Source organism: Ammospiza nelsoni, chromosome 5, assembly GCF_027579445.1.
Source record: "Ammospiza nelsoni isolate bAmmNel1 chromosome 5, bAmmNel1.pri, whole genome shotgun sequence".
In the NCBI taxonomy this organism is placed as follows: domain Eukaryota; kingdom Metazoa; phylum Chordata; class Aves; order Passeriformes; family Passerellidae; genus Ammospiza; species Ammospiza nelsoni.
The window spans coordinates 61,048,404-61,074,065 of NC_080637.1; the positions used below are offsets into that span (position 1 = coordinate 61,048,404).

At 36.8% G+C, this 25,662-nt stretch overlaps 1 protein-coding gene across 3 annotated transcripts in view; it reads right to left on the bottom strand.

Moving 5' to 3' along the window:
• Window positions 1-25,662, bottom strand: part of KDM7A (lysine demethylase 7A) — a 61,983-nt gene that overhangs the window by 31,778 nt on the left and 4,543 nt on the right. For all 3 annotated transcript variants that reach the window (XR_009418538.1, XM_059473157.1, XM_059473156.1), the window contains exon 2: window positions 4,622-4,707. Coding sequence is in view for 2 of the 3 variants with exons in the window: in XM_059473157.1 (XP_059329140.1) it covers window positions 4,622-4,707 (86 nt within the window). In the remaining variant the exon portion in view is untranslated. The remainder of the gene's footprint in view (window positions 1-4,621; window positions 4,708-25,662) is intronic.

Here is a 25,662-nt window from a genome sequence, read left to right on the forward strand (position 1 = left end):
CTGCCTCTCTTCCAATTTTCATAATTTCATAACAAATCATTTCATAATGGTTATTTCATTGATTTGGCTTCCTCAACCACTCATTTTTCATCTCCGTTTATAAAGAGCACAAGCCTTGAACGGAAGCCCTTGGTTGTATCATCTGTTTGTTAGTAAACTGCTCTTTGGAGCACTTCCCCCCTGTACAAATAAACCTCTATTTCTCATCCTCAAACTCTCAACAGGCTGAGAAGCCCTATTAAATCATCAAGAGGTGTCTCTGCAAAAGGAACCACCATCTCACCATTTGGGAATCAACCTCCAAGAGTGCTGAACTTCCTACCTTTATCACTTACTGTACTAAGGAACACACTATGGGTCCCATAATTTTAAGGCTGCATTTCAGTTTTTCCTAAAAAAGCCAAACTCTGCTCCCCAGCTAGACAGCTGCTACTGGAAGACTGCCCCAAGAAGATTTACTGACACCAGATCTGTCATTTAACCACTAATGTTAAACAGAAATTCAGTTACATATGCTCAGGAAATTCAGAAGAGGACAAAGCCAAGGTTATTTGTCAACACAAATAATGTTTTACAGTTGTCTGCCAAACAGCCTGAAATACAACATCCAGCAAAACCACTGCATTAATACAAATTTTAACGTCATGGCAGAGCTCATTCTAAAATTCACTAAGTCATGATGCACTCAAAATGTAAAAAGCACTAGCAATACTGAAAACATAGCTCACTATAATAGGAAGCTGAGGATGTATCAGAAAGAGGAAAATACTTTCTAAAAAAAAAAAAAAACCACCAACTTGCTGCTTCTCCAGATAAAACAGTTGTTTATACAGGAATAATGGACATTTATAGTCATTACACATAAGAGGGAATAATTCCTATTGGTGTGCTGTTTCCCACAGACATGACAACATGGATCCTTTAGATGACTTTTAAGAGAATAAACTGACATTTATAGATCTTTGCTAAACTCAAAACCAGTGCTGCTTAATGAGCCAACTATCCAAATACTTCATAAATAATGAAGACAGGTTTATTAAGTTTTCAAAGCTATTTTCTCAGTCATAAATAATAATGCAAGAAATTAGTGGCTAATACTAATTTTCAACAGAGTAGTTTCCCATAAATTCACTGCTGTTACAACAGCTCATTAAAATTGTAAGATGATACAGCTGCTTAAGAGATTTTATAGCACAGACACACTTTTTAAAGTCTGTCTTTGCAACACTTACAAATCAGAAAATATAATCATTCATTTGCTTGTACTTGGCAATGTACATCATCCTTTCATAAGAGAACACTGAAGAAGAGGAAACAGTAATGAAAACTTTCTCTGTTTACCTATCCCTTCATTTTAGAGTTTTTTAACCCCTTAAGACATTACAGAAACAACTGCAAAATAAAAACATTTTAAATGAATGGATCCTAATGCTCAAATTAAGGAAGGAACCAGTGTTCACCCTTGGTGCTTATAAAAATTGAGGTAAAACCCACTGTGACAACACTGAGAACTACACAAGACAGTTGCAGGGAGGGTGAGGAACAGAAAAGTGTGCTGGAAGTTTTCATGAAAATTAAGTGGAAAGATTACTTTTTCTTTTCTTTTTAATTATATCCCTCCTACACTCAAAACAATGGGCCAATAACTCTACTTAGGCAAACACTCCTCCCTGCCTTCTCCCACTACTGGACTGTTTCCCACAGACATCACCATCTGCTAGACTTCAAATGGAGACCATCAAGAGGTATACACATGTAAAATGAGCCCCCAGGTCCTGGAAGGGGTACTGGAGATTCCCAGAGGCCAAAAAGGCAAGAGAAATGTTGGCACTGGAAGGTTTTAAGGAGCAGGCAGTAAATCACAGCACACTCTGCTAAGGCCTGGTCCAGCATCTCAGTCTCAGCTCAGACCAAGCACAGGCATTAATATCACAAACAAAAAGACACTGGTTGGAGGGTATGACAGAATTGAGAAGGCAAAACCAGATAAAGAAAGTGATGTCCTGACAGCTACAGTCTTATTAACATTTACTGAACATTGTGCTTTCTCAAAGCTCTGGACACCACAAGATGGTGACACAGCTGACTCAGCATTCATACAAATAGAGCATTCTTAGACTTGAGAATCACTGAGAAAACTTTGAAACTAACAAAATTACTATGGATACTCTAAGTCAAATAATCTAAAAAAAACCCACCACATATTACTATTTTTTAAAATTTTTTCTCTTTTTAAGTTACTTATGATTTTAGGATTTATTATTTAGCATTTTGTACACATGGCTGCTTGCTAAAGGTCTTGTAAAACTGTTCTTTCAAATCATGATCAGGATTTTTTCTTAAATACATGGAAAAATTGATTTTTTAACTTCATTTTTCCATCTAACTATGCAGTGGCTTTCTTTTCATTACTGGAACTTTTACACAATTCATTTTGTAGGATACTGAAAGTAACCACCTATTTCTACTGTAAGGTATGTGTTTCTTGTATATTTTAAATAAATTTTTTGCACCACCTCATTTGATTACATATTCTGTTGAAACCACAGATATACTTGCCCTCTTCAACAGTTGAATTTTTGTCTCTTAAAACTCTTTGGCAAAGTGATTTTAGAATATGAAGCTGTAAATTAAAATGCCTTTTTTTTTAGATAATAATTTCATATGAATGAAGTACTCTGGAATATTTCTGCATTACCTGAACTCATGAGACATTCATTATCAGTCTCTTTAAAATCTGAAGGAAGTAGGCCCAAACCACAAACTACCATAGATTTGATTCTGACAGCTGAGAACAATTAATGAAATTCAATGTGAAGACATATTTAATTATATCACCTCTGTCTGGGTTGGTAACTGACATGTCTGAAGTTTCTACTAAATCTAGATGATCTACACACTTGAGGCAATATGAAATAACAAGGATAATTTTTACCACAGCTTCTTGTCTTTTTGAAAAGACTTCCAAAACAAAAATCCCTCTTATCTCACTGTCTAATTGCTGCAGGTGAGACAGCACTTACATTACAGAAAAGATTATTTACAGGCATCAGGGTAAAGCAGACTAGTTCTCACTGATAAAGAAAAGAAAAGAAGTTTCAAATTTACTAGTTTATTATTTTGAAAAGTCTGATATTATCTCTTGTCTACTCCTCTTCCTAGTCCCTCTATTCCACAGGAAAAAAAATAAGAGAGACAGAAGTTAAGGGAAAAAATGGCTGTTTTTTGTATTCTGATTTATAAGACAAACATGCAGATTTTGAACTGAAAATGACCACTGGAATACTAAAAACTACAAGCACATAAACCAGCATTTACTTTACTTTTTAGCTAACAGACCATGAACTCATATATTACAGAAAATGCATATCATGCAACATGTATTAATTATATCAGCTATTGATGCTTAATCACTTTGTTCATACTCCACAAGACTATCACTGAGGGTGGTCTTAAACTTATTTCTAAATGTAAAGTAAATTTAGATTTGGAAATATTTTTTAAGTCAGTATAAACTATAAAACATTATGTGGTGTCTTCAAGGGGAAAACAAAACAAAACCAAAAAAACAACTAAAAAATTTCCAAATAAACAAAAAAACAAATTAACAACAAAAAAAAAACGAAACAAAACCACAACAAACAACAAAACCAACAAACAAACCTGCATTAGGAAACACAAATGACCATGGCTCAGTGCTTGGACAGTGATAACACATTGCTTATAAATACTTTTCAGGTCTGAACACAGAAATTTAATTCATGGTTGGAAAAGTAATTTTTTTTAAATATATTTTTTACAACCCTGTTTCCATTTGAGAAGGGGGGACATGAAGGAAAATCTAGAAGAGTTGGATAAAGCAGTATCCTTTCAGTAGTTAGCAAAAGAAAATCTGTTCCATTTTGCCACTGCAGATCTCTATAGCAAAAAAGAGATGTCTCTTGTTACTCTGTTTCAGACTTTTCTGGCAACTCATTTTGACCCTGGTGGAACCTTGTTCATAAATCAGAAACCTGAGATTTGCAACTGTGTAACTTTTAGGGACATAAATGGGGGGAAACAATAAAATCAAAAACAAACAAAAAAGCACAAACAAACACCATTCACAGGATGTTCATATTCTGCTGTCACTGTTGAAAAGCTGTGTTTGACTATTGCAGCATATAACCTACAACCATCAAGAAAGGAAAGACACCTAACTTGTACATTTTTTCAAAGTTGGCTTCCTAGGTATATTTATCAGAACTTGGATAATTAAAGTATAGGACCTTTGAAACCATCTTTTGTATTTTCCTTTTTTTTAATTACGATTCTCAAATTTTCATTTTCTCACTTTCTGCCAAGTCCAGATTGTTTTCTACTTACCCTGTGCACTTTGATTTCTCCAATCTATAGCTGTGCCTTATATTATACTCTATCTGCATCTCCACATCAGGGAATATTTCAAGATGGTTTGTTTGTTTTGCAGGTTTTTAATCAGCTCAGAGTTAGCCATGCAGAACCAGTGCCTTCTAAATAACCAAACTCATCTTGACTATTCTTCTGAACAGTCCTTTGCAGGTGTATATGGGAAGAAAACAATCTGAAGGTGTAAGAGGAAATTTGAATAACCCATACTTACTTAGAGAAGGTCCATGGAGAATTGCACAGTTGGGACAATGGTATAGATCAATGTCAACAGCATGGTGCTCCTCTACCCCAACGCAGCTGGAATAATATTTTTTACATGTTAATGAGAATGCACACAGGGTTTACTTTTCAAGCTAAAAAATAATTAAATCTTGGGTTTTTATTAAAATGTGCTTACTCTACAAAATTATAATGAGATGCCAGATTATCTCCACTACTGGGCTGCCACATAAATTTTGAGTAACAATTTATCACTGAACACAGAATGCCATTTAAAAAATCATAAACATGAAACAAGAATCAAATTCCTTTAGAAATGAGCAAATCCACAATATATACACCATTACCCCCAAAAACCTTGATCCTAATTACAGGAAACAGTTTTTACAAAACCATTCAAGCAATTTTCCTCACAGAAGCTATGAGTTAAAAAAAAACAAAAAGCAACTGAGGTTTATGCGCTGTTAAATTATAGAAGATATAATGGATATTTTCCTTGTCTTTTTTTCTTTCTGCAAAAATCATGTAACTGACTCCTAGCTCCTAAGACAAATTAATGAAGAATACTTTAATGTTATTCTTGAAATCTTTACAATAGAACTGGATTCAAACTACACAAGTGACCACATAAATAACTTAGAAGAACTGGTTTTGGTTTAAAATAGCAGCAAGTATTTTAAAGAGTGCTTGAGAGATGTAATGTTTTCTCAGTGCATATTTTTTCCAGATAACACAGTGAAAATGTGATTAAAAGCAAAATTTTTACAAGTCATGACAAAGCATTTACTCTGCTGATACCTAAACAAAACAATGTTAAAGTCAATTAAGTACATTTTGTTAGAAGCTGAAACACTAGCGGTTAATTGGAGAACATGTGCTTTTGCACAAAGTTCTTAAGAAAAAAAAAACAAACAAAAAACAAGTAATCCCTGCTTGCTGGTCTGAATCCTGGCAGAGTTCTTCGTTCTGTGAAAAGTTCACTGACACTTACAAACTGCTGACTTTACAGTTAATACAGAAAAACAGTACAACCCTGAACATTTCCACCAAAATGAGGTATGTACACTCAATGCACTCTAGCAACACAAGAACTGGAACAGTGCCCCAGTCACGTAACCCACTCCATATCAACTGTAATGAGTGCTTATACACTGAAGCTTTGAAATGATCCAGCCACACAAAGTCTTTTCCTCAGCAGCCCTGTGCCAAAATGCTGACACGCTCCAGCAAGTGTCAGTACATGCTGCCAAAACAACACAAGAAACAGTCTAGCACTGGAAGCACAATGAGCAAATCCAATCTGAAACTGAAGAGAATCTCCCATGTAACCATCAATGGGAAGTGCATTCCAAGTTCCCCCTAAACATTCAGCTGGTTCTACTTCCCCATTCCCTACATACCACATGAAATCCAGAAATTATTTTGCTTTTTTTATATGCATACTATATTAAAATCTAAACACAAAACTCAGCTGCCATAGTTCATCACAATTCTTGCAATATTTAGCATCTGCTATAAGACCACAGCTACAAGAACCATTGTTACATGAAAATCCAGCTGACATATAAACAAAAAGGAAGGCAGAAGCAGTCTTTAAAAATGCATGTCCCATTTCCTTCTGCTTGTGTTCTCTCTCTTTTTATAGAATAGATGAATGACTCATAATCCTATGCATTATAAGAAAATTGTTTTAAAATGTACATTCTAAAAGCCCCAAATCAGAAGGCTGGTTTTATACATCTTTAGGAATCTCATTATTTTAGCTAAATTTCTAATTTTTGAACAGCTAAAGATATTTATGTTGAACTGTATCTTGATCAAGTTTGCACTTCATTTATTCCCTTCCTTTTTTCTTGGTGTTTATCTGATACATTCATCATCATTCCAATCAGATTATCTTGCTAACCACAAGAAATTTGCATAAAAATATAGCAAAAAATAGCTTTGACAATTATTTGTCCTATTCTGTTTAAGAATCTTAATTCTATTGTCTCTTATCAAATGTTACAGATAACAGAATCTCTGCTTTATTTTCAGGCTTCGTACTAACGACTAACTCCATAACCTTTCATGAAGGCACATGGGATTTTGTGTACAGAGACTGGAATGGTATTATAATGTCTGGAATAGCCATTCAATAAGGGAAGCAAACATTTCCAGTCTATTTATCCTGTAAACCCAGCACTGGAAACACAAAACACTAACTGGAGATCGTGGAAGCGAATCCAGCCGCAGATGCCTGACTGAAGCAAAGGGCAAGCGAGGTGCCAGCACCTGCAGGAACAAGCACTGCCAGGGATGCCACAGAGCACATCAATCACACACAGCACCATTACAAGTCACTTCCCCATGTCCCTTTCTCCAACACACACAGATGAATCTGACATTAATCACTCTGGCTACTAGCAAGCAATCAATTACTGTGGCAAATGCAACTTCAGACCTCACGCATCAAAACAAGGTCACCAAGAGGTAGCAGAGAGCCTGGAAAACATTAACATACTCAAACACTGCAACTCCCAATCTACTGATGTTCTCCTGTATGAAATATTATTACCCTTCACCTTGCAATCAACCCAATCCATTTGGGTTGAAATGTCTTGCGTATATATTACCTAGCTTCTGAATTGCTCATCTCCTACAGGGAGGTCACAGACTAATCCTCAGGAACACTGGAAAGCTTACAGTGTTAAACAATAAAATACAATAATGCTAATTAAAAAGAAAAAACAAAACAGCCATACAAGACTGTTCAAAAATACACCTTTTATTCTGTTCATGAAGGTGAAAAGGTTAACCAGGCCCAATTTCACTTGCAATGCTCTAGAAGGAATAGCAAGGTAGAAAAAAGTTAGTTAAAAATACATTCCATTACATCAGCCTCCGACTGGTGAGACATTCCATACCTCCCATGGTATCTAGCATCAAGGGAAGGTCAACAAGAGGTAGCAGAAGATCTCAGAAAGTGGAAAGTTTTTTCACACACAAGAACATGCCCATCCCTCGCATCTGAAGAAATCCCCTGCCACTGTAAGTCTGAGGAACCCATTCTCCCAACTTAAGTCTCTCTAGAAGGTGCATGTGCATGCTTTTGACTTAGTCTCAGCTTTCCATTTGATCATTACATTTGTACCTATGTAAAAGCAGCCAGTATAAATCAAAAACAATCAGAAGATGACTCCAACATCTGACAAGTACCAGTAGAGCCGTGCTTTTCAATAAAGGGTAAATAAGGCTTCTTCCACAGTGCAGGGGGAAGTCCAGCAGAGGCTGTTCTCTTCTTCAGTATTGTTATTAATTTAGAACTTTAGGAGGTAGGTACTGATAATTCAGAATGACAGATTAAACAACCATTTCACAATTATGCTGGAATGTCTTGTACAAGGAGTTTGCACAAGTCCAGGACAGTTACAGGAACTTTCATCCCTGGAGACTGCATGGCTGTACATTGTGAGCCACCCAAGGCACCTGGCACATCTCCCCTACAGCAGCACAGTGTGAATAAATATTGGATCTGTGTCAGTCACCACACAGGCTGCTGCACCTCCTGCATCTAATACCTGCTTGCTCTCAAGCCAGCCTGGCTTTTCTCTTCCCTGCTTTGGATATTATCAAGCACAACCAAATCATTTTTAGAGATTGCTTAACTACCTTCACTAGTATGACTGAAAGAATCCTGATTTAAGAAAAAATCCAAAGCACTTTTGATCAAAAGCATTATTGTCAGTGTTCTTAAGGGTATATGACTACTTTAAAAACTAATTTATTAAAGCAAATAGTGTATGCACCCTATCATTATACAAAACTCCCAGTGTAAAAGGGAATGCTTACATAAAAAAGCACTCAAGAAATGAGCAAAGTGTGGATGCCCATTTTCCTAGTTTAATTCCTAGATGAAACCAGGGAGCTATTCCTACTAGGAATATTCCAAGATTTCCTGTATATGAGGCATACTGAGAATAAAATCTTGAAAATAGAGATGCAAGCAATTCTCAATGATCTAATAAAAAGACAGCAGAAAACAGATGAATCACCTTCTACAGAAAAAGAGCTAACTTGCCAAGAAGCTGGGTTGTAGATGGGACATCATCCTCTTAGATACCCCTCTTGTGTTCCCTCCCCCTACTGATTCAATTCCATAAGGTCCTTTTCCACCTTCCATGTGCAAAACAATTGAATAGGCTCACCTTCCTAGATGCACTTGGACTTTTTAGGAAGTCTCCCACAACAGCTTCCACTCCTCTCCACACCAGCACCACATTTTGCACCTACTAAGCTTCACCTAGCAGATGAGGAAACAGGGCAGGCCATCACAGCATGTCCAATATTACTTCAATGGATATTGTTGGATAGACATTATTTTACAATTAGATGTTGATTTAAAGCTGAAAACTAGCAATTTTTTTAAAGTTTTTTACTTATTGGGACACATGAAGTTCAGGCCCCAAGATCTCTTGGTTTTCCACTGTCTAACCTGAACAATCTGACTTTTTTGTGGTCACTGTGAAGCAAAAATGCAGGTTAGAGCTCTTTGCCAGTATGTTTAGTCAAGCACAAACCCTTGCATCTTCTCCAAGCAAAAAAATTACTAAAAATTACATTCTGCAAAATCGCCTTATATCCTCCATGAATAAACACTGAGGACAACCTTCTCCTTTCTGTACCATCCTTTGTCTTTCTGAGCAAGAACTCAGCACATCCTTGTCCACCCTTGCATCAGCACCCACAACCTTTCCCTGATGTGCCTCAGTGAGCACTCCAGGCTTTATCTATAAAAGGAAGGAAAAAGCACAGGTCTTGACATCCAGTAGGGAAAAAAAAAAACAAAAAAAAAAAAAACAAAAAAGAAGAGTGGAAAAATACTAGGGGTATTAAAGCATGCTCCTGTTACCAAGAACACAGGGCTATAGACAATTACTAGAGGTATAGGGATGTTTCCTATTATCTGCCAGAGCAGATGGCCAAAATCCTTTTTCAATTTCCAGTCATCCACAGAGCAGCCAAGATACAGAGATACAGATTCTCTGCTGGGTCTTAACAGTGATGAGGACAGGACCAAGGCAATGCTGGAGGTAGCAAAGATTCATTAGTAACAGGACAGCCTCAATTGTCCCAAAACCAAAGTCACTACCACAGGGTACAGTTTCTCACTGCATTAAAGTGAACATAGTTGGTGCTGCTGAAAACAGGCCCCACCATCGGCTTCCATTGTTTCTCTCACCAGATCTAAACCATCAGGCAGCCACATGACAAGTCAGTTCAATAAGCTGATCTAAAAAGAAAAAAATGCCACTCAACTCACTTTTTCAGATAGGTTTTAGAAACCTTGACAGTAAAATTCCATAAATAAAAAATAAAATTATGCACATTTCACTTATGTGCAGTTACTTAACAAATATACAACAATGTTATTTTCAAGAAGACATATGAAAGAAAATATTGTTACTTCTCTCTTCTTTCTCTTTGTAAAAATGATTTTTCAACAACAAGGAGATGACTGTTTAGCCATCTTATGCTGTTAATGTGCCTTTTACTATCAAGCCTTAATACTGAATTTCAAATCACCCAGGATGAGAGCTATTTCTGTTAATATACTGAGCATTATAGCAAACTTTGCATTTTACCTGTAACAAGGTCTGCACTTGCTACTTTCAGTCCTAATCTGTTTGAACACAACAAACCAAAAAAACCTATTGTAATTATTGCCAAAATTAGTTAGCGAGCTTGCAAGTTATGCAAACATTAGCTTCTCCTACTCCATTCCAAGAATGCAAATAAAAATATAGGGTAGGAAGTCTGTCTGGCAGATTTTAAGTTAAATGACTAACCAGAATTCCTTAAGTCTATGCTTTCCAAGTAGGAAAAGGATGCCAAGGCAGTATTTACAGGTTAAAACAATGGAAGTACTAAAGATGTCACTGCCACAACCAGCCACATCTGCCACTTGTTAGGGGACAATATTAAAATGCTTAATTAGGAAGAGAAAGACGAAGTCAGTGTGACAATACTATGGACAGACTCCATACCATCCCATAGCACAAGAACGGATGAAAAAATGAAGCTTATTTGAAGAAGAGTTCAAAACCTAAAATAAATGTTGTGAGCTTTTAAAACCTGGACCTTAGGCTAGATAGAGTTCCCCTCCAGCCCCACTCTTCAAAATGCATGCAGTTACACCAAAGAAAACAAAACAGACCAAAAGAAGCCACAAAGCAACATGGCGTTTTTTTCCAATATCTCTCCATCTTACATGATAAGCATGGTAACAGCTTTAGAGCTTTAGAAACACAATAAACTTACAAGGATTTACTTCAGAAATGAAGCACTTTTTGAAAATTAAAAAATTCTATACACTAGATACTGAATTACTACTTTAAATTACAAAAAAAAAACTCACATAAAAATATTTGAGGTTTTGCTTTTTCCATATTCACTTTGCAAAACAAAATTCCTTTTAAAAGGGAGCAACTGATATCAGACACAACACAAAGAACATGTAAAACTGCACTTCAAAATTGTTTATAAAATAGCAGTTATTCTGTTTTTCTTTCTGTAGAAAACTTCCCCTAAGTTAGTCATTTTCTCAGAGGAAAAAAAACAAACAAAAAAACCAAAAACACCAACAAAAACAAAACAAACAGCCCACAATGTTTTAAGATATGTATTGAATAAGTGCATGTTGGCCCAATAGCTTACCTAGTTTTTCTGCACATTCACTCACACACATTCCACCAAGTTCTTAACTACAGAAAAATTACATGTAAGGCCAACTCTCAAAATACCTAAAAATATACTAACTTAGTAAATATTGCATCATCCTTCAACACAGATAATAATCCCAAGAAAAATAATGCTGCACGCCATAATATACAAAAACCTCTGACTGCTCAGACACATCTGTTCTGATACTTCCCAAGTCCTAAGAGGCCTTGGTCTACTTATGATTAAACATCAAATTGCACATTAAAAATGTTAATGTTCATTACATAGGTTTAGACTTCCCTAATGTAATTCAACCCTATTGCTTTTAAATTATGTAATATTTATCTGAAATGAAGTATTGGAGTAACACAAACATGCAGACAGGTGTATGATCTATTTTGAATTCCAAAGGACCTTCCAAAGGTTCAGACTTCCTGCACCTTCTGAAATAAAACTTAAAGTCTGATAGTGATGCTAGTGCTGTCCTTTCAGAATACACTTTTAATGGCAATACTCTTGCACATTTTTCTGTTGAGAAAGAAAATCAGTATACATAATTCATTCTCAAGAAACAGTGCTTTTCACTCCCTCAAAGCCCAGAGGTTAAAATAAATAAAATCAGTATGTGATACGTTGTCAACGAAAGCTTAATTCTAAAGAATAGACTCTGAAACGTAGAAACTTAATAAGAAAATTATGGTCAATAGAACAAAGCTATCGAGTTACATAATGAAATAGATTCTGTTACAAATACAACAAACCTTCTACCTGTACTGAGAAAGTAGCCACATAATCTACATACTCATCGTGTTACCTGAAATGTCAGGGAAAAACAGTGACGTACATTATTTGTAAACTGACTCCTCCATTCCACAATTCCAGTCCAGTCTGAAAACAAACTGGTATGGTTTTGAAACTCAACATTTTTTTTCCAAGATCTGTTTTTAAGTTCAATTTAATGAAATTGCTAGAATGAAGGTAAGAGAGTTATTACTTTTAGAAAATACTTTGACAACAGAATATTTGGCATAATCAACATGTTCTTATTTCTAAGCATTGGTGAAAAGATTGTGTGGAAAGCTGATTTTCCAGACAAGCACTTCATGAAACAATTAGGAATTTAAGCAAAAAGAAGTCATAGGACTGTTCAAACTGAAGTCAATTACATGCTCAGAAAATCCAGTTTTATGTGCAAAAATATACACTGAGGTCAAACAAGATTTTCACTACAATGTATGACTTCTAGGAAGAGATACACAGTCCAAATTAATCCATAATGGCAGCCATCATCATGTATTTTGTGCAGCACCTTTATGAGAAGTTACTTTTCCTAATGACAATTTCCTCATAGAGCCAAGTTAACATTACTGAAGTACTTTTGATGTACTCCTACTGTTTAGTATCGTCTATTCAGCATACAGCAAATTCTTCATCCTTCCTATGCCAAATGAATTTTTTACTTATTCTTCCCAACCAGACTGCTTGCATCAAGCTGCTTTAAAACAGTATTTACAATTAATTCTGTTCAGATTCTTTTAAAAACACTGCTTTACAGAAATGAAGGTCTGAAGGAACCTGAATCTTCTAGTGTAGATTTTGGCAAAATAAGCTGCCTCAAGACAATCAAAGAAATAACACTTAAGAAAACTACAGCAGACCTCAAAACTAAACAACTTGTCAGAGAGCAGAGAAAAAAAAAGAGACATTTTAAAAGCAGCTCTGATAGCTGAAGGCCTTATTTCAATGTGGAACTATTGAGAGAAACAAAGATGATACCAGCCAGTGAATCAGGACACAAGATTCATTTGAAAGTAAGAAAAAATATACATTCATCTGACATGAAGAAATTCTTTTCAGCACTATAAAACCAATAGTGTATGTAACCCTACACATATGAAGCAAAGCACACTGCTCAAGAATTCAGCAAGACTCTGTACAGCAGTTCAGACTCCTCTGTCTCCATTCATTTTCCCAGCATGGCCAGACTGACACACCAAAGAGAAGAAGGAACAATAGCCCAATCTGACTTCAAGCACTGTGTCTTAGTGAAGTTGCAACTGCATGAAGCCTGTTGAAATAAATGAGAACTATCCTGTCCTTCCCACAACTGATGCAGGAAAAAGGATTAACATTGGATTTCAATTAATTCTAGGAACACTGGAGTCCCAATTTATCTGACCACAGCCAGCATGAATTTCAGTTCTGGTTACAATGCACAGTCTGTAAAAGCAGTATTAGGTACTATGGGCCCTAAACACACAGAAGAAAACACATATTAGTCATTTGGTTTAGAGAGAGAGGGCTTTGAAAGGGAGAAACAAAAAGAGAAAATAACTGCTTCTGTATACACTAATGACAAAGGCTTTCTAGGCCATTAAAGATGTTCTTCAATGATATACTTTTATCTCCTCCTCAAGAGTTCAAGTCAACAGTTCACCTCTTCCCCACTAAGATAAAAGAGAGCCTAGTAAACCACCCTGACACATAACTACATCTTATTTAGGTAATTTCTTTATTTCAATTCCCAGACAGGGTTATTCTAGCTGTGCTTAATAAAAAAAAAATCCTGAACTTACAATAAACAAAAATAAGGTACTTTAAAATAATACTTTCAAATCAAACACTCTTGTCTGAATTCTATAAAACAAAAAACCAACCACACTACAAAATCTTCAACCGTTTAAAGCAGCCTCTATATCCATCTTGAAACAGAGCACCACCTATCCATCTTATCATCCACTGAGCACCTCTGTGTGGCTGCATTCTACCAAGGCACAAACTACTACCCAAACCTGCTGCCATTATTCCCCAGTAGAAGCAAGGAAGAAATATCCTAAACTCTACACAGATAACAAAAGGGTGGAAAAAGGAAATTGGTATACAAGTTAATTAAATGTTCACTCAGGAACAAAGCAACCATGGCAACTTCAACACAGCAAATTAAAGCTTCTTATTACATGTCCCTGGTTATTAATTACATGTGTAAATAAATAAATAAATAAATATATATATTATATATATATATATATATATATATATATACACGGAATCACCATCTCTTGGTGTTCAAAAAACATGTGGATGTGGTGCCTGGGGACATGGATTAGTGGGGAACATGACAGTGGTAGTTTAATGGTTAGACTCAAATGATCTTACAAGGTCTTTTCTGACCTTAACAATTCAATGATATACAGTCTACACTCATTTGCCTGCCTCAACTTTTAGATTCTCAGGTTTTTGTCCTAATCTTCCTCAGTTCCAACTTGTGCACAGACTCCTGTCAATTCTCATTAGCCACCTCAAAGAAATACTGCATATTAAATGGTTTTAAGATCTATTTGCACCCCAACCAAGTCTTTTGGCCTAATAAACAGGAATTTCAGTTCCATTTCCAGTGCAGTTTCCTATCAGGTAAAGCAAGGGCTTTTACATACAGAAGAGACATATTAGTTACTTGTCTCAAAGAGAGAGGGTATTGGAAGGGAAAGAAAAGACAGAAATTGACAGAATTATAAAAACACACCCTGTGAAGAGAAACTGAGGTTCAATCCAAAATGACAAACAAATGACATGACGTAGCTTGCAATGAATCAATGGCTTGCAGCTGCTGTAACAGAGCAGGTCACCCACTCCCACTCCCCTTCCCTGCAATGGCCCTGACACCTGCCTGGCTACAAGGCAACCTGTTTTATTCACTACTCTGACAGAAACTAACCTAGCCAGTCTTTTGCCTGTTTATCAAGTCATAGTTGGGCAACTGTGAGAGGCAATCCACGAGAGAGGGACGAGGACTATGTAACCTGGAGAGGAAGGTATGGGAAGCAGGACTGCTGCTTCAGTGGAAGCCACTAGTTCTGGCCAAGCCTACTGTTGGGACTTCATTATTCACTAAGAGTCAGAACTTCTGTGGCCTAACAGATACACTGCCAATAATTTACTAATAAGACTGCAGGGAACTTCCCTGCCTACACCTGAAGAGCCTCCTCAACTTTATCCATACACCTGCACAACATCAAGAGAGGCATTACTGAGTCCAAGAGACACATACACCAGCACTAGATGTCATATGTAACCAAGGTTTTTTAGCACAGCATTAAGATGGTCTTAGTCTGGCTTCTTTTAGGCATCCTTCTCTGATGAAGTGTCTAATCAGTTCCTTGAGATCAGTTACCTGTAGCTCCAGCAGTAGCTAAGGAAAGTACCCAGCAGGTGTATGACATTATGCCACTACCAATATATTACTTGCCTACAAACACTCTTTCCAGTAATGCACTGAAGTACAACAGGAACTATAAAACAAGTAATCCAAAAAGTTTGGAAGCTACATTTCTAAACCACATCAAACAAAGTTTTCTGTAAAGCAGGAGAGGATCAAAAGGACAAACCTTCAGCTAAATTCCCACCTTCTAGTTTGAGAGACACATAAAGACCACCACTCTGAAGTGGGAAGATACCTGTGTTTTTTAGAGACTGGTCAAAACAAAATCTCACTAATGGTTCTTGCATACTCACTGACTTGCATACTCTCAGCAGTTTCTAAATTCCATAATTACCTACATCAAAGCCTCACAAAAAACCCATTTATTATATCATTTTTATGTAACAAGTGTCTCTAATATTAGTTCAACCACCTCTTTCAGGCAATCTGCACCCTAAGCATTTTTTAATCCATTTGGGAATTTTTTGCCATATCTTCAGCAGCTCCATCTCCTTCTCAACAGCTAGAAGTGTCAAATGTTCCTCACCTACAAAGAGCACGGACTGCAGACTCTTACAGAGAGAGTACAAGCTGGTTATTCCGGTTGTCTAATAAAGATGAGTTGTTTAGAAAGATCATGTTGCCTAATAAAGATGAGCTGTTTAAAAAGATTGTGAAGCCTGACAAGTACTATCAGCACTGTTATTTTATGCAATACACAGTCTGCAAAGCTTATGACATCCTGAGTAACACTGTCAGTAGACGCCATCAGATCTGTCTTGTTCTCAAGTATCTCAAGTGATAAAAAAAGATTTGGAGGTGAACAACAACAAACCCACAATGACTTCCTGGCCTGAGGGGATTGATTAGGACACTTATGGTTGTTTTTACATTGTGCCAGCCACTTCAATTGAAAACCAGTGTCAGGAATTATTTGAAAATAGGACTTTTTGCTAACAAATAGGGCGTACATTCTTCTGTCTCCCACATTCTAGCCCCAGCAAACAGTATTATCACAACCTTAAAACTCCATTGCTGCAAATCCCTTACTCCTGAGTTACTGTGTGTCTGTTTGTTTCCTTTACAGCCTGCAGCAACAGCAAACTTGGTTTCAGCCTGCTTTACACACCTTTAAATTGGCTCCTTACACCAAAAACACTTTACCACCTAACTGGGTTAAAAAAATTCTTAATCAGATTGGCTTTAAAGACCTCCTGGAGCTGTCTACTAAGTAACTTAACACTCACAGTAGCATTCAGAGCCTCTACAGCTGTACCTGAAATAAAGCTTCCTGCGCCTTCAAAATTCAATTAATTAAATAGTTCTCCTTTAAGAAAAATAAAAAATTAAAAATAAAAATCAAGAACATTTTTCAACTCACCTTCTTCTGAACTGAGTAATTCTTCCTCCAGCCTGCAATATTTTTCAGACATTGCTAGGGACTTTTAGCAAACTTTTTATTAAGCTGAATAATTTCTGCATCTTCTAATCACAACACAAAAATTTACACGATGGCTCCGATAGCTTTGAAATACCTTACTTGTATAAGGCAAATAGATTTGCAGTCAAGAGCAAATAGAGACAGATGCTTCATTTCTGAGGAAATCTGAGAGCAAACTGGCTCATCTCTAGCTCACCATGCTCGTTTCAAAAGCAGATGGAGTATCTGATTACATTAACTTCTATTTAAGCTATGATACAAGCAAACTGTTTCAGATACACAGATAATGAGTCTAAATATCAGATGTTACACTGGCTGGCTGGCATAGCAGTAAGTAGAAAAAGCTCCTTCAATCAACTAGATAATGCCTGTAATTTAGAGATCTTTATTGGATTCTCAGCTGCTTATAGAGGTCCAAAGGGGCATGCTGGTCAAAACTGCAACCATGCAGTCTATAACATATCAAGAAGTTACTTTTACACATTATTCTAGCTACAGAAATCTAACTGTTCAATCCTCTTCAGATGGAATTAATGAAGCACAGTAATTTCCAGACCATGTGGAAACTTCAAATAGTGAAGAACAAAGCTAAAAAGAGTTTGGGGGTTGAGTTACATCAGCACTGAATTCTATCTGCATCCATTATTTTTATTCTGGATATAATTGGACATACTGATTTTAATCTAAAATTCTTATGAGTTCAGATCCAGGTTACCAAAACCATTTTTACTCTATCATATACTACTTAAGAGTAATCTGAATTATTTGCAAAAGCACAAATCCACATGTTTTAATCTAAATTTGACATACACACATTTAGAGGTAACCTTGACTTCACAATCTGTGCTACTCAGCTCCAGTGCTTTTATATGGGGAAAAAGAAGATGATTTTATCCATATATCAGTGTATGTGTAGTGTGCATATATGTATCTCTTAAAATACCTTTTCTTCATAGTGAGCAAAATTCCCATGACTCCAACAGGAATGTTCAAAGAAATGCACAAGAAAAATATGAAGCATGAAGCAGAGGGCCTATTGCCAAAGGTCCCCTGGAGATGAATACTGATTTACCATTCCAGTAAAAATTACAGGAGACATTATGATTCACTGATTGTTAAAAACACAAAATTAATTCTTTGGGAGAAAATTTCTTACCAATATGTGTAAATATCAATGTGTGAAAATAGCCCTGATGGAAGGGCAAAAATAACAGACAGGACAAATGCCAATGGCCACAGATGAAAGCATATGAAATCCATCTAAACAGCAGGGGAAAAAAAGAAATTACAAGAACACAGAAGAAATCATTCATCCATGTATGGCTATTAGGGCAACATCCAGTTAAAATGCTGGTCCCTAAAGCCTACCTAAACTCAGAAGAAAGCTAACCTCAGAAGTACCTACACTCAGCTAGCACCTCACCACTCACCCAAAAATCCCATTGTGCTCACCCTGTGCTCCCACCCAGCCTGTGCCACACTCCCTGGTCTCTAAGCCAAGCTGACAAAGTGCTGAGCACTAAAAAGTTGTTTCGAAGGGAGAAGTTACTTTGTTTTTCCAACCAAGATGTGCTTATTCAGGTTATTAGAGTTCAAGCACACACAGATCTCAGGGGAATGTTCACCTCAAGCTCACTTGTTATGTAAAGATACCCTTTATCTCCCCCACTTAGGACCTCTTACTCTACAGAAAAGTATCCAAGAATTTTGGGCCCTGAACAGAATGTAACATGACCCCAGCACAAGGGTCTGGTTAAAACCCTCAGACACTGACAAGATTATCTTAAGTTCTGGTCCCTGCTCCTGACATCAGTGAATAAGTGGATAAAGTGAGCATGAATTGCAGCACAACCTCTTCCAAGTTTGAACACATACTAGTACTTCTTTTAGTCTTCAGATTTAATCTGAAGGAAGCACTGCCTACAGAAATATAGCAGTCTATCCCCTGGACTACAAATGCACCTGTTTTCCTTTTAAAAAACGCAGAACTGTCCATTTCTCTAAACATTTCAGGAACTGGCAAGGACTTAAAACTTGCCAAAGACATGCTGCATACCTGCCAGGCTTTTTGGAGTATAAGTAACACTTAACAGGTGTTGCTTTTCTGGCTTCAAAGTGATAATGATGTTTTGCTTTTCTTTACAACCTCCACTAACATAATGTGAAAGTGCCAAAGAGGTTCTTCTTTGATAATTAGCAAAAAGTAGTAAATACTTGACAGAAGAATAATCTCTTACAAGAAGTGTTTCCTAGATAAAGATTTAGAGGTCAATGAGCTCTAAAGAGCCTTTAATGAGTTTGACATATTGCTGAATGTGAACTACTAAGCTATTTTCTTACAATTCAATTACAGAAGAAAAGTTTATTTATCAGTTTGTTTATATTGCATTAGCACCAGCTATGAAACTAACTAAAAATAGAATTAAATAAAAATTTTAAAAATTAAATAAACAAATTGTTCCCCAACCTTACAATATAATGTGTAGTACATCAATTTAAATACACCCAGTCTTTAAAAAGACATCTTTAAAAAGACATATTTTCTCCTTTAGCGATTCAAGACATAGAGTTACGTAAGACAACCTCAAACTATGTATTTATCTTCAGAAAATGCAGTAATTAAAACTGGACTAGCTGCAGCTGATTTAGGTTAGATTTGAATCTATGTAGATCATCACTCCTTATGTTCTGCACACCATAAAGTAGTTTCCATCCAATCAAAAACTCAACCATGCATTTGTATCAGCAAGTTTCACCAAACCCACTGGCTGCTTTAGAACCTGGATCTTCCTCACATCACTTCAGAGTGACTGGTCACTGCAGCAGACACTTTAGCACAGAGGCTTTTTTCAGTCACAAATTAATGTTCAAATTTAAAACTTCACACTTTTGCAGTACAAGTCAATATTCTCCACATATTCTTTGCTTTGATAAGTTTTCTTTACATTGTCTTTCTTTCTCCTCATCTCTCCATCCAGCTTTTCACCTACAAGACTCCTTTATACAAGGCTGCTTACCCCCTTTGTAGATACCCCATGTGAATAGAAAAATCTTCTGATCTCAGTTCCAATTTTTCAGACACCTGAAAGCCGTAAGTTCCATTCAATTATTTTGTGTCTGGTACAGTTTTGAAAAGGAAGTATCTACTTTACTCCCATCCTCTTGGCACATAGTCAGTATGTTTCCAACAATGGTAATTCAGAGATTTACAGTTTTTCTTCTAAACACATGGCAAGCATATTAAAGGACAGAGCACATTTCCTAACAAAAACTTGTTCCAAAATATTGTGCACAAGCTTCATAGAAAGCTGATGGGTTTCTCATGGGCTCAGAGCAATGCATATGCTCACACTAGAAAGATGCTCATCCAGCTTCCTCAGACTGGTATAAGAAACAGAATTTTATTTTACTAGGTTAACCAACACATTTATATACAACATTTATCTGCAACTTCTTTCTCCAAATTCATTATTAAAGGTACAAGAAAAAAAAAAGGAAAAAAGGAAAAAAAAGCCACCACACCAAAAAATAGACTATTCAAAGCATTTAATAATGTGTCATGAAAATCATGTCAGAGTTTACTATTGTTGCCCTGGAATGGACTGGAAAACTGCAAACAGAGGCTTTAGTGCTTCAAGCTCCTCTATGGTCCACTAGCAACTCCCTGGGAACTTTCCATGTAGCTTGCATTGAGAACTGCCACCACACACTGCAGGGATGCATTCACTCCCTTCTCAGCACAGGTGTACCAGGAGCAGTGAGGAATGCTCTGCAGCTCACTCTTCATCACATGGTGTAAATGCACCCATGCCTCTTCCATGTAAGTCTAGTCCAGACAAACAAGATGTCTGCTCAACATCATTTCACTGATCATAATGAAAGGCTAAAAGCTTTTTTTTCTCCATGTTTTAACACTTCTTCATGATATTGGCTCATTTCCTTGTCCCAGTCCCCACCCAGCATCACTATTTCAGACATCAAAGAAAAAAAGGAGAATTAGACACAGTGAATCCTATGAAAAACAAAGATCCAGCCAACTAGACACAAACATTCATATGCTGGGGGAATGAAAAAAGGCACAACAGCACTAATGTGCAGTAAGCAAACAGGGTTGTAGAGAAATGGCAGGTCTCTTCCCTTATGAAAGGAACTACCTGCAGGAAAAGACCACTAGTATGCAAAGCATCTTCAGAGGAAGCAAGTAACAGCACCTGACACTGAGAGGCTGAACACTGCTACCAGTGATATTTTCCTTTCACTAATCTACAGGATTTTGTTCCCTCTTACAGTGATAGATCTATTCAGTATCAGAACCAACCAGGAGTATAAAGATTTATTCTTCTCTAAAGTGAGGGTTTGTAGTTTTTTCATTAGACAATAACTTAGTTTCCACAGTCAAATAAGGACCAGGAAACAGAATGCTCAGTATATTCTCACTGGCGATGCTAGTTGAGCCATCAATTCCAAAAACTAAAGGGAAATTAGAATCTGCCCTTACTGGTTAAGATATAAAAGTCAGGAGGTAACATTTGCAGAAGGTATTCAGAGCTGGGGGAATGAACCTTTGCTTCAGCAATTTCTGATCTACCCAAATGATGCTCTAACCCTAGTTCATACCTAAATCCTCCAGTTTCATGGTGCTTCAAGCACAAGCCAGCTGACCATGCTGCAAGTGGAAGGTACAGCCAAGGCATCTGCTTTCACTCAGTTCTCAAGTGCTAAATAAGCACTCCTCAGCAAGGACATCAGGCCAGTCACTCAGTGCTCCAGCTGCTCCATCCCTTCTCAGCGAGAGCAAGAACAGCATCCTGAGCTACTCCTGTGACACCCATTCCACCAGGGCAGCACACTTTACTGCAGGGTTAGGAGATGCAAAGGGATGCCCAGAGATCATCTAGCTGTTCACACAGGAGAGCACAGCATCAGAGGCAGCAAGTTGCTGCTCACCTGTGCCTCACACTGATGTGTCCTATGGGCAGACAACTACTGTAGTCAGAAGGTAGCTTGAGATTTAAGAGATTACATATGCACACCAATTTCCTTGACATGATTTTGGTCCTCTGTTACATAAGCATTAGAAGCACAGAGAAATACCTAGGACAGAGTGGGCTTGAGGCTGTGATATGTCAGCACTGCACGCTTCCATGGAATAAGGGATAACTCTATGCTGAGGGGGCAGACTTTTAATATTTTCCTGAGCACAGAGCCCCGTTAGCACAGCTACCTTGCTTTTGGTACTGCTCTAGACTGCTCCCTACAGCACTCTGCACCTCAGAGATGTGCCCAGCAGCACCCTGAAAGCCCTGTGCTGACTTGCAACACCTCATTTCTCCTCTTCTGCTTGCTCTTAACACCAAGTTGTGCAAGTCAACAGCATGATGAAATCTTTCAGTGAAAAGATCCAAATATTCTTGTTATTGAAACAAAACTAAAAACCTGTATGTTGAGCAAGACAACCTCTTACAAGTACTGCTGGGTAATAAGATACAGCAATTTCTTTGGCTGCTCTTCATTTATCTCATCTGGACTTTGTTTATTGGCAAACATCAATATCTCTAAAGAAAAATGTCACTCTCTTTAGAAAATACTGCCTGATAAGTGGCAAGAATGACAGAACAGAGCAATCACATATCTTCAATATCAAAGATTCCATTTCTCAGAGAGTCACCTTTCCTTGCACTCATTTTCATGAAGAGAGCTTTAAGAGCCTTTAAGTGAATAAAGTATTCATGTAAATGGAACAAACACAATTAAATTTAAGAAATTAATTTCCCAGCCTAGCTACAATGTCAGCCAACAGTTTCAGATGAAAATAAATAGACTTCAGACCACAATATATTAAAAATCTAGAACAATCATACTTACTCCAATTGGCTTTTAAGACAGAATAATGTGGGAGGATTAAAAAAAAAAAAAAAAAAAGCTTTCTTGCTTTTGAGGTGAACATCAGCATTTATGCCTGCCTGAGCAACAATGAACTCAGTATTTTCAAATAGAAACACCAGTTTTGAAGTCTACTTTAGTTAATGTTGAAGTAATGGAGAAAACAGTATTAAATATTAATTCAATTCAAAAGCAGAATTGACCTGAAGAGGGTTACCAGCCACATAAATCCATATTACCACCACACAGCAGACATCTCAAGACAATTCATACTCCATAGATTGTTAGTTCTGTGTATTCATGAGCTAATGTTATAATACATTAGAAAGGACTGACAAAATGAAAAATAGCTTAGCTTTTTAAAAGCTATATATTTCACTAAAATACCTCTCATATGTTGATAATAAAGCAAGAGCAATGCTGTTAATTGAATTTTCATACTTGAGCAATGAGAAATGTAAAATGTGAGCATGTTTATGGTTTCAAGTATGTGCATTGCACCTATGGAAATCTTTACTGATTACTCAGAGCTGTTTTGAGACAATGGTATTTATTTTACATGCGATGTAGGGAAAGTACAAATAGTTACATGAAGACTATTAGTTCATCTTCAATTTGCGCAAAAAAAAAAAAGCTAGAAACCACAAATGAAGAATGAAAACAAAATTAATGTGATTTTGCCCACTGGCAGTTAACAGAGTGATATTCCACTGTAAGGCTTAAGCCATTTGACTGCAAATGTGCTGCTCTAAGAGAACACATCATTTTATTTTTATTAATATTTTTTATTATTATTTATTATTATTATTATCATTTTATTTTTATTCTATTTTATTATTAACAGATAAAGATAAGTTTAAAATAAAAAGAATATACTTCACGTTCTGCACTGTAGCACTTAGTAGGTATATACAGAAATTAGGTGCACCAAGCAGCAGTCCACAATCAGACTCCTCTCACCTCTCCAGTTCTTAGATACAGAAGTCACAAAGCTGAGCCTTCTGAAAACATCTCAATTCCTCAAATCATTTATGTATTAAACATAAAGGGAAAGGAAGATACTGAAGTGCTTCATGAGCATCAACAAATAACATTTCAGAATATAAAATCATCATAAATTAACTAGCTAATTAAAAACTCACTACACTTACAGTGCCTTCATTTGCACAGTCAAGACGAAAACAAAACAATTATACCAAAAATATAGGTGAACTATAATATTACAGAAAATTAGAGGTAGTGTTTAAATAACTCTTTTAACTAACACTGAAAAGGTAATAATTTGTGCTTTAGAAATCAGAACTATTACCATTAAATAACTGCTTAGAAACTCACTAGAATCTTGTTGGACTCTAATTTAAAAAGCTGAATTGAATACCATTCAGTCCTCTTACAGATCTTCATTGGACAATGTGGTTTTTTCTTGTCCTAGTTGCTTTATCAGAAGGCATAAGCTGAACCACCTACTATGTTTTATTCCAGAACAAATGAAAAAAAATTACAAAATTACAGATCTCAAGGAAAGGAGTGTTAACTTTCAAAGTACACCTACCTCCAATAAAGCCAGTTCTTCAAGAAAACCATAAAGAGAAACTTGCACACAGTTCTACATGTTATTACACAGTTTCAAAAATTGAAGCAATTTGAATACTTGCAACTCTTCAGTGCTTATTATGGTAGAACACATCTAACTTTAATATATATTAATAAGTCTTCCCACTTCACAGATGGGAACCAAGACGAAAAAAATGGTTTGTCCAAATGAAGAATATAAAAGGATTGGAAACAGACATCCAGTTACACAAGTGCTTGTCTGGTATCCTCATTATAACAAGCCTCTTTTCAGTTTAACCAAAACTGTTTCAGCTTTTGTATTGTTAGAAGAGCTTGAAGTCACTTCAAGTTACTTAATTCTTTGGCAGAGGGCACCACAGCTCATTGGACTGAAGTTGAGACTTCCATCTTACTTCTGAGGAAACATGGCTAAGCCAAGGAAAAGTAAAATTAAACACATCAGCTTTCCCTTGAGGTCTAAAACACTTCCCTAAGATGCACCAAATTGCCACATGAAGGATTTAAGGCTCATACATCACAAGAGCCAGAAAGTTTCAAAGTTCTCTGGTGCCGGACCAGAGCTCTGTTGACCAGACAAGGACTTGTTGATTCAGTTCAGGTCCCTGAATGTTTTTAACTACAAGGCCTTAATTTTCTCTAAAGAGAAGGTCTGCACCAGAAAAAGTTTGTAAGCATTTTCTTTGCAACCTCCACATTCCCTGACAGGAGCATCACCATGCCTTGTCCTCCACCTCCACGACGGACACCAGAGCTTCACCTACCCCTGCAACAGGTGATGTTCTGGGGTCGTGCTCCTGCAGCTGCACTGGAAATGCCTTGATTCCACTGGACCCCGGGCAGAATCACACATGGAGACTGAGACACAAAAACAAGGCTCTACAAAACTGGGTGAGCTATCAACCCCAAAGTGGGCAGTGAGGAAAAAAAATTACCAACTCTTCTGTCTTTTCCCACCAGTATAATCTCCAACAACACATTCCTTCAAGTGTTTTGCAACACTCTGGGACTCATCCTAGCCTTTGACAAGCCCACTCAACTCAGTAACCCAACAAAAAGCTAACCCAGCAAGAGAATGGGCTCTGTCAGTTTTGTGAGCAGAGTTGATTTACCAATCAGGCAAGCACTGAACCAGCAAAAGAGGAATTATAGCAGCACACAGGCAGGAGCAGGACAGCCTCTTTCAGCAGCAAAGAGTTGGCAAAGCCCATGGTGCAGAACCTCATGTATAAAGCTC